Source organism: Pantherophis guttatus, chromosome 4, assembly GCF_059756535.1.
Source record: "Pantherophis guttatus breed Tessera chromosome 4, ASM5975653v1, whole genome shotgun sequence".
NCBI classification, from domain to species: Eukaryota; Metazoa; Chordata; class Lepidosauria; order Squamata; family Colubridae; genus Pantherophis; species Pantherophis guttatus.
This window is the reverse complement of record NC_142066.1, coordinates 765,375-781,376: the sequence shown is the minus strand read 5'-3', so window position 1 is coordinate 781,376 and position 16,002 is coordinate 765,375. Positions and strand designations below refer to the sequence as shown.

Here is a 16,002-nt window from a genome sequence, read left to right as displayed (position 1 = left end):
GTCTCTCCCTCCCTCTGCCTGGGGGGGCCCAGCTGCGAATCCTGCCCGCCGATCCCAGGCTTCCAGGGGCTGCTTGTTTGGCTTGGCAGTGAGGTGGGCACGTGATGGGCGTGGCGGAGGCAGCGGCCTTTTCCGGCTGCTTTATGGCCGGAGACGGGACTGACCTTCCAGGCTGGGCCGGGGGGGGCACACGTGTGTGCACACATGTGGGGCAACAATAGGTTGTGAGCAGTCCTGAGTCCTTCGGGAGTAGGGTGGTATATAAATCAAATAAAAGTAAAAGTAAGCAGTCAGGAAAACCCTGCTTAAGTGCGAAGTGCCTGCAAATGGTTATGCAATCTCTTTTTTTAAAAAAAAACTCCAGTGATGGAGCATTCAGAACTTCTGGTGGCAGGCAGTTCCACTGGTTAATTGTTCTCACTGTCAGGAAATTTCTCCTTAGTTCCAGGTTGCTTCTCTCCTTGATTAGTTTCCATCGGTTGCTTCTTGTCCTGCTCTCCCTCTTCTTTGGGGCAGCCCCTGCCCTGAGATATTGGAGTCACAGAATCAGAGGGCAGGAAGGGACCTTGGAGGTCTTCTAGTCCAACCCACTGGCTGAGACGGGAATCCACCTATCTTAAAGTCACCAAGCTTGAGTATGGAGATTCTCCATCATCCAGGTCAGGGGTCTCCAACCTTGGCAACTTTAAGCCTGGAGGACTTCAACTCCCAGAATCCCCTAGCAAAGCTGGGGGATTCTGGGAGTTGAAGTCCTCCAGGCTTAAAGTTGCCAAGGTTGGAGACCCCTGATCCACGTCATGGTGGTCCCAAAGGTGATTTTTTTTCCAGAGGCAATGGGACTTCCTTTGTTTTTCCTTGAAGACGTTTCCCTTCTCATCCAAGAAGCTTCTTCAGCTCTGAGAGTAGGAAGCCGAGGAAGCTTCTTGGATGAGAAGGGAAACGTCTTCAAGGAAAAACAGAAAGTCCAGTTGCCTCTGGAAAAAACACACCAAGACTGAGGAAAAAACCAAGTCAGGCAAAGAGGCCGCTGTGGGTCTCTGGGGATGTGCAGAGTGCTTCTTCCATCTCCCCAGCTGACTTGCGCATCCCCCCCCCCCACTCTCCCGCCACCTGCAGCTTCTTTGGGAGAAAAACAAATGCTGGCTTGTTCGGAAAAGCAGAGCAACTTTTAATCAAGATAAACAAGAGCCGACGCAGCCCTTCCGTCGGGAATCTGCCTCCCTTTTTCCAAGACCCGATTCACAAAAAAGCAGCTGCTCTTGAAGGAAACGCGATAAATACTCAGAAAAACTGTACACCTTTAACTTAATATCAAATATAAACTCTCCAGAAGTCCCTTAGGAGTAAAACTATACATATGTATATAAAGGACAATCCTTTCCCAAAAAACATGGAACTTGGCTGGGCGAACGTCAGTTGCAGGCAAGTCCTCGGTTTACGACCGTGACTGACACCAGAACATCCGTTGCTAAGCAAAGCGGTAGGTAAATGAGTCACGTCCAAGCACCCAAATTTTGATCGCAGGACTGTGAGGGATGCTGCGATGGCCTAACTACGAGGACTGGTTCTTTTTTTAGTGCTGTTGTAACTTTGAACGGTCACTAAATCGAGGACTACGTGCAACCAAGCCAGGGCCAGCCGTTGGATGTGTTGCCTGGCAGCTGTCAATCACTCACTGGGGCAGAGCCCCCTCCCCCCTTTCCCACGTTTTGTGGCGGGGGGAGAAGAGGGGGGGGCTGCAACTTTGCGAAAAGGCCGTTATCTCATTCTGACAAAACAGGCAGTCCTCGCCTTACGACCACAACGGACCCCAAAAGTTCCGTTGCTAAGCGAGACAGTTGTTTCGTGAGTTTTGCCCCATTTTGTGACCGTTTTTTGCCACCGTTGTTAAGGGAATCGTTGCGGTTGTAAAAAGTTACTAACACGGTTGTTAAGCGAATCGGGCTTCCCCATTGACTTTGCTCATCGGAAGGTCACCGAGAGGGAAATCACGCGACCCCGGGACGCTGCGACCGTCATAAATGTGAGTCAGTTGCCAAGCGCCTGAATTTTGATCCCATGGAGATGCGGCAACAGTCGTAAGTGTGAAAAACGGTCCTAAGTCCCTTTTCCCAGTGCCATTTTAACTCTGAACGGTCACTAAATGAACGGTCGTAAGTCCAGGACTGCCTGTAGAGGTTCAACCTTTAAAACGGAGGGTTTTTAGTTTAAAAGGCTTCAGTACCAGATTTCCCAAGTCGGCCGTGGTTTGATTGACACCTGCCAAGCATGGCTGTCTTGTGACGTCTCCCCAGCCCTTATCACCACCAGGCACATGGGCCTGGGCACTGGGGGTGTATGTGTGTCATGTTCAGGTCAAGGCTGCCCCCACATGTGTAAGTGTGCAAGGGGCTCACCTTGACCAAGTGAGACCCCCACCTTCCCCAGGCAAAAGGTGCCCTTGACACCCCCACACCCGTTTTCCAAAGAAGGGGTCCCCACCACTTCCCACCAACTTAGGTAGAAGAGAATAGAATAACAGAGTGGGAAGGGACCCCGGAGGTCTTCTAGTCCAACCCCCTGCTTACGCAGGAAACCCTCTCCCACTTCAGACATTTCGGAAGTTGTGGGAGCTTCATCACTTATCCGAAATGGTGTAGGCGGGGTCTCCTACGGCGGGTTGGACTAGATGACCTACAAGGTCCCTCCCAACTCTATTATTCTGTTAAAATCTGTCAGATCTGTTTAACAACCCCTTTTACAAACCGGGTATTTTCTCCAGGCACATTTTTCCGTTTTAAGAAATTGGGAATCCCACCCCCCACAAAACCGGCTCTGCGTCTTCTCTCTCCAGCCGGGTGTGATGATGGTGCAGATTTGGGGGGGGGTCTACGCCAGCACATCTAGAGTCCGTCCACTGACGCCCCAGTGGGCCACACCCCCATTTTTCAGCCCTGGTTTCTTCCTCTTTGCGTGGATGCTGGTGGCAAACGTTGAGTTTGGGGGAGACCCCAGACCCCCATTCCTGCTTTCTTTGCACATCGTCCCCTCGCACCGTCTTGCTGCAGAAGGAGAGACCCTCAAGCGGAGGGCCCGTCTCCTCCCCTTCGCTCCCCAGACTCCGGGGACACCTAGAAGCGTGCAGAAGTGACTTTTGGGGAGGGGGGCTTCTTGGCTGCCCGATCCAGAGGGTGGAAGGGAACGTTGCCGTCTTCACAGCCCAGGGTGATGTATGCCGGTGTCCCTCAAGCAGCCAAGAAAGCAAGCGGTTTCTCATCATCGTCTGGCCTCCGAGGGGCTTCCCCCTCCCCGTGGTAAGGGAGGCACGCTGAGTGGCCAGCGGCCCACCCCTGGTCACCTGCCACTCCCCTGGCACACGCTGGCGATGAATAAGTTGACCTTCCCACGTAGGAAACTGGAATAAACGCTGAAGAGTTTTTGCACCGTTTGCACACTCAACGTCCGAGGGAGGGGCTCCTCCTGGGGGCCTGCCTGTCAGAGAGGAAGGGAGCAAAGTCAGACAAGAAAGGGACACGCCCTGGAGGCCTTTGGGACCCCAGTCCTCGACATACGGCCACAGTGGTGCCCGACATTTCCGTCGCTAAGCGAGACCATTGTTCCATGAGTTTACCCCATTTTTCTTGTCGCAGTTGTTAAGCGAATCACCGTTGTTGATTATGTGTTGTTGTTATGTGAGTAGCACAGTTGTTAAGCGAATCTGGATTCGCAGCTGTTACATCGACTCCCAGAATGCTCCAGCAAAGAATCCATTGACTTCTCTGGGGCATCCTGGGAGTTGAAGTCCACATCTCTTAAAGGGGCCAAGGTTGAGAAACACCGAAGCAAAGTCTTCATTGACCTGGGAGTGCATTTCCTGCAGAACCGGCCCCTCTGTTGCTAAGCAACCATTGCCTCTGAGCCTGTGCAAAGGGCCCTCTTGCCCCGGCGTGTCCTCACCTGGGCGTCGTGCCTGCGCAGAATCTCACGGACGCTTCTCAAACCGCTCTCCATCACCTCCAGCTGGCGAAGGAAAGGCTGCATCCGGGGCTGCTGGCTTTTGACTTGGCTGACAGCGCTGGACAGAAGCGCCTGGCCCCCCCACACCTCCGAGGCCTGCCTGGACCTCTGGGGCAGAAAGAGGGGGGAGGAGGAGGAGGAGGAGGAGGAGAAGGAAAAGGCGGTCAGCCGACCGGCCCTTTCCTAGTCGTGAGGTTCCCACGTGGCATCGCCCAAAGCCAACTTACGTCCATTGCTCGCCAGTCAGGAAAATTCACCCGGGTGTCCGACACCGTCACATGTTCTGATAAGTTGCAGGCATCTTCGCAAAGATCCACCTGTGGGGAAAAGGGGCCACGGGGTTGGACTAGAAGACCTCTGTGGTCCCATCCAGCCCCAAGATTCCATGATTTGATTGCTTGCAACTTCTGAAAAGTTTGGGGACATCTCCCTCTATTTCAGGCTCAGGGGCATCTCCTGCAGGGACTGGCACAAAACCGTCCCAGCCTGGATCTGCCCTTCCCTGAGTCACACACACACACACACAATCCTGGGGCATTTAGCTCCTGGTTTAAGTGTTAGGACAAAATTGCTCCTCTGAGAAAGGGGAGGGTTGGGCTACTCCGAGTCAGGCCATCCGGAGCAACAGAGTCTGGACTTACGATGTCCTTCTCCATCTTGCTGGCGTCTTGGATGAACTTGTTCATGACGCTCTGGTCGCAGACGGGCTGGGTGGGGGCCGGGAGAGCCGGGTCCAAGGATGCCCACACTAACAGGAATAGAATCAGCCCTGCACGGGGAACGGGAGAAAGACGGAAAGGCTGCAGTGAAGAAGTGGAGGCAAGGAACAACAGAACAACAACAGAATGACAGAACAACAAAATGACAAAAGAGTTAGAAAATAACAGAAAAAACAGAATAATAGAATAATAGAACAACAGAATAACAAAAGAGTAAGAAAAGAACAGAACAGAACAATAGAATAACAGAATAACAAATGGTGATAGAATAACAGAATAGAGCAAAAGAAGAGCAAAATAACAGAACCCCAGAATAACAGAATAACAAAAAGCATAACAGAACAACAGAATAGGAAAGGAAAGGACCTTGGAAGTCTTCTAGCAAATATTGCCCGGCGGGCAGCCAATTTCCCGTGGGCAGGACAGGTGACTTGGCCGCTCCAGACTGCCTGCTCTCCTCCGTCTTTTGGGGTCCCGGGGCCCCTCTGTCTCTGCCCCCCATGCTTAGGGCCCCGCCTGGCCTTTCCCTTGGCCAGTTCTCCACCACCATGCTGGACTTCAGAATCGACCTGGGGGTCCCTATCAACCCCAGGACCGGCTCAGAAAGGGCCAGCTGGATCCCGGACCTTCTTCCCAGCCCAAGGTGGCAAATGGGGCTTTTCCTTCCCCCATTTTTTCACCTTGCTGCTGCGATTCTCACCTCCCCTGCCCCACACGCCCACTTCAGCCCTCACCTCTCGGCCTGCAGTGTTGACAGATTCCTTATCGGGCCGGCCATTCCTTCACGCTTAACTAATTTGGTTTCTCTCCAGGGTGGCCAAAGTCCGAGGCGGTCAAACTTGGGAATATGTGCAAGATTTTTCCCACATCCTCAGCCTGGGGCCACCCAAGCTGCGTTCCAGCTGCTGGGCTCCCAGAGGGCATACAGACGAGCCTCGTTTTTCTACCTGCCGGGAGAGCCGCTGCTGCGAACTCACCCACCCTCCTCTCTGAAATGTGCAAATCCCCCTGAACTCAGACCTCCTTCAACTGGTGGTCTTTCCTGCCCCCCTTCCTTCTTTTTGCAATGGGGAGATTATCCCCCAACCTACTTTGCACTTTCCTAAGATGATGTCCACAAAGAGGCCTAGAAATAGAGGCCCCTTCAGCCCCCCCCCATGGTTCCCCAACTCCGCAGCTTCACGCAGACACACTCCTGATTTAAATGCCCCATCTTCTGTCCTCCTTGCTGGTGCTTGGCCAGGTTTATCCAACAGGTTAAATCTGACTGCCCCATCACTGAAACACCCTGTTCCCATCCCAGGCCCCCTCCAGGCAGGGAATGATGGGCACCCTCCCTCTCCAAGACTGTGGACTTTGATGGATGGGAAGGGCGGCCCCGCGATTTCCCCGACAGCCAACCTTTTTGGCCGGTGCCCAGCGCCATCGATCACCACGGCTGGCACCGTGGGGCTGCCCTCCCTCTTGGCAACCTCTGGAACAACACCACTTACCAGGGATCCCCATAGCCAACACTTCATGGTCCCAGCAACTACCGGACCCCTCTGGCTCCACAGCTCTCCATCGACGGCCGTCGGGGGCGGCTGGCAGGGCCGGGTCCTCTCTGACAACTGGGGCAGGGATCAGTCCCCTTCCTCGCCTTCCTTCTCTGAGTCACTCCTCAATCTGCCGGGGAAGCAGCCGAAGTCCAGCAGGGGCCACAATCCACACCGCCAGGTGAGTTTCAGAGGCTTCCTCTCCCAGCCGGGACTCTGCTTGACCGGACGAGCCTCTCCAGAACTTTGCTCCTTGCTCCAGCGGTCCTCTGGGGTCCCGGCAGCCCCCCGACCGTCTCAGCTTCCTCTTCCTCCTCCTCTCCTAGGGCTGAGAAGCAATGGAGGAGACCACCGTCCTGTCTGGGGTCTCGCCCGGTGCAAACTTCCCCACCCGAGTTTGCCGGAGACCCCCTGGCTCTCCTCCTGCAGACCCCAGCCAGCACTTCCCTTGCTGCGACACCAGGCGCACGAGGCAGGACGGTTAATGTTTCATCCGCTGCTCTCTTTGCTCTACGTCCCAGGTGGCCTTCTCTCTCTCTCCCCCCCCCCCACCGCACCAGGCACCCTGCCTTCTCTGAAGGGAAGAATGTCACTGGACCGGCCCAGGGAGCGATGGGCAGTTTCCCTCGGCCGGCCAGGCGGAAGTCAAGGGGGCTTTCTCCGCAGGTCGCGCCAGGGCTCCGCGAAGGGCCATGCAAGACGCAGCACGTCTCCCTCTGGCCCCCCGCCAGCCACAGGTTAAGGCCTGGAAGGGGAGAAGGTCAGCAGCTTGGCAGCCGGCCACTAACCGGTGCCAGAAAGCGGCCGAGGATGGCCCGTTTCCTCCCCACGGACCCTTGGAGGAGGAAGAGCAGGAGAAGGCACCCTCTGGCTTGGGGCCCTGGGCTGGGCGGCTGCCAGAGTGGGCCCCCCTGGAGCCTGGGACTTCCCTCCCCAACCCCCCCCACCCCTGGCGCTCAAGCAGCCTTGACCCTTTGCCCTCCTTCCGAAAAAGGGGCAAAACCCCTTCTTACTGGAAACGCCCCCACAGTGGCCCCATGGAATATGCCCAGGTGGGGTGGGGGCATGGGCGTGACCTTGAGGGACAGTCTCAGAGTCCCTGTGACAGTTGTGGGGCTGCCTTCCCTCCCACAGGAGAGTCAGGCTTCCCCCTACCCACCCACCCCTGGCAGGAGAGAAAGAGAAGGGATGCGTAGAACGTCCCAAAGCCGGTTTCTGAAACCTGGGTCATGCTAGGAACATCTGAATGTGTCCTCTTCTCCATCCTGCCCTGGCCTTAAAGCTTTACCCATTTCAGCCACTCAGTTCACGGGGGAATCCCTGCCAGACAAGCCTTCGTTCTACTTTTAGTTAACTTCCTTCCCAATTTCATCCTGCTTTTTGCCTGGAGTTCCCGCAGGATGGAGGAGTGGGGTAGAAACTGGCAAGAGAAATCAAGTGGAGTTCTGTTTTTGCTGCCCTGTCCACTCCATTTCTGGTAAAAGCCATTTATGTACACTTGTGGAGGTGGCGGAGCAGGGAGGGTTCCCTCAGAAAAAGGGGGCTGGTTCTTTGGGGCTCTGGCGCTTGGGGACCGGGCTGGGTGGGGGGCTGCCCTCAGGAGGGGCCGGGGTCTGCTTGCCTCAGCAGCTCAGACGTGGGGAGGTCCGTAGCGCTTCCTCTGGCCAGGTAGCCTGTCGTAGCACTGGGGAAGCCCGGTCTGGAGTTTGCAAACGGTGCTGATTGAGATTCTAGAGGGAGGGGGAAGGGGGAGTGGGGGTCTCTTGGGGTCTTTTGAGTGCTAGGAAAACAGAAGCTATTAGTGCCAAATGTCACACTGCGAGACACAAGTGTGGCTGTCCCAGAGTTGTGAAAACACAAGCCACTGGTTTAAATCAGTCAATCAGGATCAGCCAACCATACAGAGACTCTCTGTACACTAATCTGTACAGAGAGTCCTTGATTTACAACCATTCATTTAGTGGCAAAGTCGCAAAAGTGGCAGGAGTGTTTTTCACACTTTGGACCGTCGTAGCATCCCCTGTGGTTACGGGATCAAAATTCGGACGCTTGGACACTGGCTCCTATTTGTGACGGTCGCAGTCTCCTGGGAGTCACGCGACATGATCCATGTTTTCAGTCTTCTTGATCAGCAAAGTCAACGAGGAAGCCAGGTTCACTTAACAACCGTGTTAAACGTTTAACCGCTGCGGTGCTTCACTTAATAACATTGGCAGGAAAGGTGGTACAACGGGGCGAAGCTCCCGTCACAACTGTCTCACTTAGCGATGGAAATTTTGGGCTCAATTGAGGTCATAAATCAAGGATTACCTGTATTCTCTCTCTCTCTCTCTTTCCCTCCCTCTCTCTCTCAAATGAAAACTCAGTGAGCACAGCCAAGATTGATAGATTAGAAAGCAGGGGTCTCCAACCTTGGCAACTTTAAGACTTGTGGACTTCAACTCCCAGAGTTCCTCAGCCACAAGTCTTAAAGTTGCCAAGGTTGGAGACCCCTGGATTAGAGAGTGCCAGCCTTACCAGTTAGACTAGGCAGGAAATACAACCAGATCAGCTAATTCTACTTTATTGTAAACTTACATACAGAATCTTGCAAGTATAAATGTACAAAGTTCCCAGCTATACAGCTTTAGAGACTAGGGAGGGTCTCTTTTGGAGCCCCTTGCCAGGCCCGTTGTCCATCTGTGATCTGTCCCGCCTCTTCTCTCTTCCCAGCGCGGCATCGCTTCGCTGGTGTCTCTCAGCCCTTGGTAAGGCCACCGTTGGAATGCTGCGTCCAGTCTTGGTCACCATGATATGACAAAAGATGCTGAGACTCTAGAAAGAGCGCAGAGAAGAGCAACAAAGAGGATTTAGGGCCCTGGAGGCTAAAAGAGAAGGACCAGGGGTGACATGACAGCAGCGTTTCAATATCTGAGGGGCTGCCCCAGAGAAGAGGGGGTCAACCCACCAGAAGGCAAGACAAGGAGCAACGGGGGGAAACTCATCAAGGAGAGAAGCAACCTGGAATGAAGGAGAAACTTCCTAACAGTGAGGACAATTAACCCGTGGAACAGCTTGCCACCAGAAGTTCTGGGTGCTCCATCAATGGAGGCTTTTAAAATAAGAGATTGGACAACCGTTTGTCTGAAATGGTTTAGGATCTCCTGCTTGAGCAGGGCGTTAGACCAGAACAGGGGTCTCCAGCCTTGGCAACTTTAAGCCTGGTGGACTTCAACTCCCAGAATTCCCCAGCCACTGCAGAGAGAAGGAAGGGTGGGCCACCATCACCCTACCTGTCCAACCAGGTGCTTCCAGGTAACAGCACAATCTGCAAATTAACTGGGTTTGACTCAGCCTGCCTGGGTCAAGCCCAGATCATTGAAAGAAGGGAAAGTTCAGCGTATTGTGTGAACGGAGAAAATGGCTTCATTGCACTGTACCAGTGCAGCATCGTATTTGGCCTCTGGAACCTGCTGCCACAAGAGGGAACAGCAATGCCTGCAATTACTGCAGGGTTCGAATCTCGCCAAGGCTCAAGGTTGACTCAGCCTTCCATCCTTTCTAAGGTGGGTAAAATGAGGACCCGGTTTGTGGGGGCAATAAGCTGACTTTGTATAAAACATACAAAAGGATGAAGGCTATTGCTTAACGCATTGTAAGCCGCCCTGAGTCTCTGGAGAAGGGCGGCATATAAATCATATTTTTAAAAAAAATGCGCCAAAGGCTCCCAGGGAACTGTGGCCATACAGAGCCTCGCGGTCGGAGCAGTATAGCTGAGCTCCACCCCTTTCGAAGGTGCCCCAGAGGGGGTCAGCCAAATGTAAAAGGTGGCAAGGCTTCCTTCAGCTTGGATGCAGCTGGTGCCCCCTGAGGAAGTCCCCGAAATGTCCTTGCCCTCCAGTGGCCTTCGCTTGTGCAATTGCACTTAAAGTGATGCCCCTTTGAGAGTCACCTCTCCGTCCTTTAAGGAGACAAGGCTCTTGGTGTCGGTGTGCAGGTGTGAAAAGGTGGCAACCTTTGAAAACGGGCAGAGGCCCAGGACTTTGGAGAGCAAGTCCTCCAGGGCACCCTCCATCCCTCTGGAGGGGTTCACATTCTGCTCGGTTTGTATCTCGAGTTTATTACTTTTAGAAACAACTCAAAGTGGCCACCGTATTCAAACATCTTCCTCCTCCTATTTTTCTCCACAACAACAACTTTGTGAGGTGGGTTGGCCTGTGAGAGGGAGGGATTGGCTCAAAAATCAGCCAGATGGCTTCCATGCCTCAGGCAGGACTAGAACTCACCGTCCCCTGGTGATTGGCCCAAAGTCACCCAGCCGGCTTTCATTCCTAAGGCGGGACTAGAAGTCACGGTCTCCCACTTTCTAGCCTGGTGCTTAACCATTACAGCAATCTAGCTCTCTGTCCAGCTGTGGCATCCTGGCGAAAGCTTCACTCCAGCTGTGGGTCTGTCTGTCCCCCTCCCACACGTACCCCTCTGCCAACCAGCTATTTCCAAGGTAGAGCTTACAAGAGCCTTCTTGTAAGCAAGGGGTGGTTGGGAAGGGGGAGTCCCGGACACTGTCAGGTCTCTGGGGTGCTCTGACCACCTGTGACGGTTCTGAAGGCATCTGCACCCAATCTGGAGACTCCAGAAGTGGTGCTGGGTCTTCAGGGACGATGGGGTAGACAAGTCCTTCAAGAATTTCCCTGTGAAGCCATTCCAGACAGTGGCCAACACCGCGTGTCACACTCTGAGTAGCTAAAGCGAGCCCTGTGCCCATGGTCATCCTAGGCCAGAGGCCTCCAAGGAGGAGATGGAGCTGTTCTCCTACAAGTGGGGCTTGGAGGCATCTGCTCCCAACCTGGAGGCAGCCCTGAGTCTTCAAGGTTAGCAGGATAGGCCTGTCCTCCATGAGTTCCCCCTTTAAACCCATTCCAGATGGCAGCCACCACCGTATCTTGTGGGAGTGAACCCCACAGCCTCTTCCCTCAACCCAAGGACCGTCCTAGGCCAGATGCCTCCAAGGAGCTCACCATCCGGAGACCAGAGGTGTCCCCTTCTTCACTGGTGTTTCCACACAACCATGGATCTGGGCATCTGCTTCAAGAAGGGAAGTATCCAAGGTGTGCCCATCGCCAGATCTTGGGGCGATCAGGGCCAGAGACTTACAAGGTTGCTGTGTGAATAGTGATGGGTTTTCCTTCCATTCAGCCTGGTCCTTCCGCTCTAGTGGGACCCTGCCTGCTTTCTTCGGGCCCCGACAGCCAAGGGATGCTCCTCCTGCCCCAGCCAAGGTTACTTGGCCTGGAGGGAGGGTCTCACCTTAAAGGAGTGCGAATCGAAAGGGGGGCCCACGCTTGAGAGCAGACATGCCTCTCTAGGGAGGGGGACAAGGGGGCTTGGCCAATTCAAGGTCCTCTTTGGAAGGACATCTCTCTAGCTCAGGGTTGGAGTCCTTGGGGCTCTCTGAGCTCAGTTGTTCCCTTGCAGACATTTCACGACCCAACTAGGGAACGTTATCAGTGGAAGGGAGGATGGGGCTTGCAAAGCCACAACTAACTAGGATTGATGAGGTTACCTAGTCAGCTAATGAGACATCTGCAAGCAAACCACCAAACTCAGAGAGAAACAATTCCACAGATTTTCTCTGGTTCTTAAGCTACCTAAATTCCACATGCAGAAAAATCAGATTTTTTTTGTAATCCTCTGATTTGTTCAAGAATCAAAGGACCGGTTTAATGCAGCGTCGTTTTCAAACTTGGCAACTTTAAGGTGTGTGGATTTTCCCTCAGCTGGCTGGGGGATTCTGGGAGTTGAAGTCCACACAGCTTAAAGTTGCCAAGTTTGAAAACAAGGCTCCTTCCACCCATCCCGACCGTGGCCAATGAGATGCACAACTGGGAAGGCTCTGATGGCAACAGGGACACAACAGAAACACACACACCCTGTTAGACGGGCGTTCAGCTCCCTTCTGGGCTTGAAGAATCTCCAGGGAGCGGCCCAGTGGATTCTCCCCGAAAGGGATCTGTCTTTGCTCTTTTTCTTCATCTTTGGGAGAATCCACAAGTCGTGCGGCAGCCGAATCAAAAGGAAAAGAAAAGCCTACAAATGTTTGCAGCAGCCAGAGAGAAGCTGAAGAGAACCACAAAATAGCTGCATCAGTTGTGCAAGAGGAGCCATCCGCCCGGGTGTGCCCTCACCCAGACACACACCTCCATGTGCCAGCAGAGCAACAAGCTCAGACCGCCGGGCAGTCTGGTCCCACCAGCCGCAGCCACCGAGCCCAGCGCCTCCATTGTTAGGGCACTTCCGCCCCCAAGGAGGTGATCGAAAAACCAGACAGCTGCAGTGTGGAAACATCACACATACACACCCAAACGCACACACAGGAGTGTCCCCAAGCCAGACTCTTCGGACGCTGACGCTGCATCCGAAGGCGGCCTGACTTGGTGCGTACGTGCCCCGAGGCCACAAGACGGGGGGCTCCCGCTTCCCAGCCCCCCCAACTCTCCCCCGGACCCCGTCTCATCTCAGCTGAGCCTGCACGACCTCCCAAAGCCCCCACCCCACCCCACTCCCAGAGAAACACGGAGCCCCTTTGCTGATGGCCTCTCACTCATTCCATGGTTATGCCCATTTCACAGATCGGCCTTCAGGGGTCATTTCCCTGGTCAGTTTGACCCTTCCTGTTGGGCTGACCAAGTCAGTTGGGGTGTGGGGGGTTGAATTCAGCACCCTGTGGACGCACCACGGACGGCATTGGGGGCAAGTCGCTAGTCCTCATGAGCCATTTTCTCATGGGGCTTTTTTCTCTTGGAGAAGAGGGGCAGCCAGCATCTCCCCCTAAGTACAACCTGTTGCTTGTCCAGCGCTCAAACTCCTCCTGGAAAGTCCCCCTCCCTAGAAAGCCCCCCCAACCCCCCCCCTAGGATAAAGGCTGGCCCGGCAGTGCCATCTGGCTACAACTCATCCCATCATCCCCAGCACTCAGGGATGCCCCCCCCCGGTGGGGGGCTCTGTCTGGGGGAGGAATCCCGTCCCTTCTATCCGCCCCCCACCCCCCAATCTTGCGCGGCTGAGCCGGAGCCAAGGCTGGCCGGCCGCCGGGCGCTCATACGTGCCGGCTCGCACTCGCGGAAGCCTTGATCCGCCGACCCGGCGGCCGGCCGCATCGATCCTGGCCGCGTCTCCAAACAGGCGGCTCGCCTGGCGCCAGCGGGAGTGACAGATCAACCAGGCCGGGCGGACCTCTGACCCGGGCCCGGCTGGACGGAACGTGCGGTCCCCCGGGAGCCACCGCCGGTGCGCCTTACCTGCCCTGCGCGCCGCTACCTGCGCGCCCCACGCAGGTGCCCACGCGGGACCCTCCGCCCAGCCAGGACCCTGCAGCCCCCTCCCCGCGCTTCTCCCGCTCGGGCAAGGAAGACCCCGTCGGCAAAGGCGCGGCTCGCCTTCAGCCAGGAGCGCATCCCCACGCCCGCCCTCTGCGCGCGATCCCCAGCATGGAAGGGGGAGACCGAGAGCTCTGGGCAGCTGAAGCCGCTTATAGCGCCCGAGGTGGTCACCTTTAGGCCAGAATGGGGGGGTGGGGGTGAAGAATGGAGAATGTCAGTCCCCCCCCTCCAAGCAGGCAGAAAACAGGGGGATCCATCTGGCAATTTCTGCTCACTCACATCAGCACCCCCCCCCACCTCCCCCCAAAAGTGTGGGCCCTTTGGTTCTCTCTGAGCTTGGTCGTTCTCTTGCAGACGTTTTATTACCGAACTAGGTAACATCATCAGAGCTAGAAGGCAAAGGGGCTTGCAAAGAGGAGGAGGAGGAGGAGGAGGAGTGCGGGGTCCTTGAGGCTCTCTGAGCTAAGTTGTTTTCTTGCAGACGTTTGGTGAGCCAACTAGGTAACCTCATCAGTGCTAGAAGAAAGTGGAGTTTGCTCTGTTTATGTACCAAAAGCTGTTCCCGATGAAGTGGGGGAAGGTCACTGAAGAAGGGTGGGGGGCCAAGGTGGGACCAGCCAAAGCCTTGGGTAGTTCTGAAATACCTGAGCCTAAAGTTTTGGGGTCTGACTCTTGCTGGCTGGGGGATTCTGGGAGTTGGAGTCCAGCTATCTTCAAGTGGCCAAAGTTGGAGAAAAAAACTGCTCCCGGGAGAGTCCATTCAAAGAGATGAAGTAAAGGAAGCCTGGAGAGAGGCGGCCCCAGGCAGCTCTAGGGCCGAGCTTGGGGATGGGGGGCAGCCCCATGGCACAGCAGCCAAGCATTGCTAAGGAGCCCCAGAGGGGATATTTGGGGCCATTGTTGCTGGAGATTACAGGTTGGCTCAAGAGATCCAGGTGGATGTAGGTAGTCCTCAACCATCACTGGAGGCTTTGAAGAAGAGACTGGACAGTCACTTGCCTGAAATGGAATAGGATCTGCTTGAGCAGAGGGCTGGACTAGATGACCTCTGAGGTAGCTTCCAGCTCTATTCTGATTCCATAGACAGGACAGAGATTACAGGTTGGCTTAAGACAGGTGGACATAGGTAGTTCTCAACTTATAACCATTCATTTAGTGGCCGAATGACACTGATGAAAGTGGCTTATGACCGTTTTTCACACTTACGACCGTTGCAGCAGCCCCATGATCAAAATTGGGACGCTTGGCAAGTGACTCCCATTTATGGCGGTTGTAGCGTCTTGGCATCACACGATCCCTTTTTGCCACCTTCTGACAAGCAAAGTCCAGGGGAAAACCAGATTCGCTTAGCGACCGCATGATTCGCTTAACAACTTCAGTGACTCACTTTACAACTGTAGCCAAAAAATGGTCCATAAAATGGAGCACGGCTCACTTAAATGCCTTGCTTAGCCGTGGAAATTTTGGACTCCATTGTGGCCGTAAGTTGAGGACTACGCATAAACCCACATTTTGAGGACCTGGGCTCTTTAATCACAAACGACTCTTTCTCAGACAGGGAAACCTGAGAAGCGACGGTCTCTGAGTGAAACACACGGAATCACGGGGAGGATCCAGGCTGGGACGTTTCATTGCCACCTTCAGCAGTTCCTATTCTTTCTGGAGCTCAAGGTGTCATTCGGAGATTCCCTTCCAGTTTAACTTACAACAACCCTGCAGGGTTGGCTAGGATGGAAGAACGGGGCTGAGGGCTAAAGCTTGAATTACAGAATCACAGAGCCGGAAGGGATCTCGGAGGTCTTCTAGTCCAGTGTTTCTCAACCTTGGAAGCTTGAAGATGGGTGGACTACAACTCCCAGAATTCTGGGAGTTGTAGTCCACCCATCTTCAAGCTTCCAAGGTTGAGAAACACTGTTCTAGTCCAACCCCATTCAGGCATGACTGACAAATGGCTGTCCCGTCTCTTCTTAAAAACCTCCAGTGTTGGAGCACCCACAACTTCTGGTGGCAAGCAGTTCCGCAGGTTACTTGTTCTCACTGTCAGAAAGTTTCTCCTTAATTCCAGGTTGCTTCTCTCCTTGATTAGTTTCCACCCGTTGCTTCTTGTCCTGCCCTCAGGTGCTTTGGAGAATAAATTGACCCCCTCTTCTTTGGGGCAGCCCCTCAAATACTGGAATATTGCTACCATGTCCCCCCCCCCAGTCCTTCTTTTAATTAGAAATACCCAATTCCTGCAACTATTTTTCATATGTTTTAGCCTCCAGGCCCCTAAATCCTCTTGGTTGCTCTTCTCTGCACTCTTTCTAGAGGTCTCAACATCTTTTTTACACCATGGCGACCAAAACTGGATGCAGGATTCCAGGTGTGGCCTTACCAAGGCCTTGTAAAGTGGTA

The 16,002-nt window shown here is 54.4% G+C and overlaps 1 protein-coding gene across 2 annotated transcripts; it reads right to left on the bottom strand.

Moving 5' to 3' along the window:
* Nucleotides 1–1,144: 1,144 nt before the first annotated feature.
* Nucleotides 1,145–6,780, bottom strand: EPO (erythropoietin). Of its 2 annotated transcripts, none has more exons than XM_087891599.1 (5): nt 6,209–6,780; nt 4,638–4,765; nt 4,224–4,313; nt 3,937–4,104; nt 1,145–3,471 (listed from the first exon to the last, which is right to left on the bottom strand). In XM_087891599.1, exons 1-5 carry the CDS (start codon nt 6,219–6,221, stop codon nt 3,334–3,336), a joined length of 537 nt encoding a protein of 178 aa, XP_087747725.1. In that variant the 5' UTR covers nt 6,222–6,780; the 3' UTR covers nt 1,145–3,333. The 2 variants fall into 2 exon arrangements, with proteins under 2 accessions (XP_087747725.1, XP_087747724.1); XM_087891598.1 differs by lacking the exon at nt 6,209–6,780 and adding an exon at nt 5,082–5,312.
* Nucleotides 6,781–16,002: the final 9,222 nt, after the last annotated feature.

What these genes read in the sequence shown, in the direction of transcription:
- EPO (XM_087891598.1), bottom strand. Translation starts at nt 5,265, where the DNA reads ATGGTGGTGGAGAACTGGCCAAGGGAAAGGCCAGGCGGGGCCCTAAGC. An exon ending in GCAAGATGGAGAAGGACATC is followed by an intron (nt 4,314 to 4,637) that starts GTAAGTCCAGAC and finishes TTTTCCCCACAG; the next exon opens with GTGGATCTTTGCGAAGATGC. An exon ending in TGCGCAGGCACGACGCCCAG is followed by an intron (nt 3,472 to 3,936) that starts GTGAGGACACGC and finishes CCTCTCTGACAG; the next exon opens with GCAGGCCCCCAGGAGGAGCC.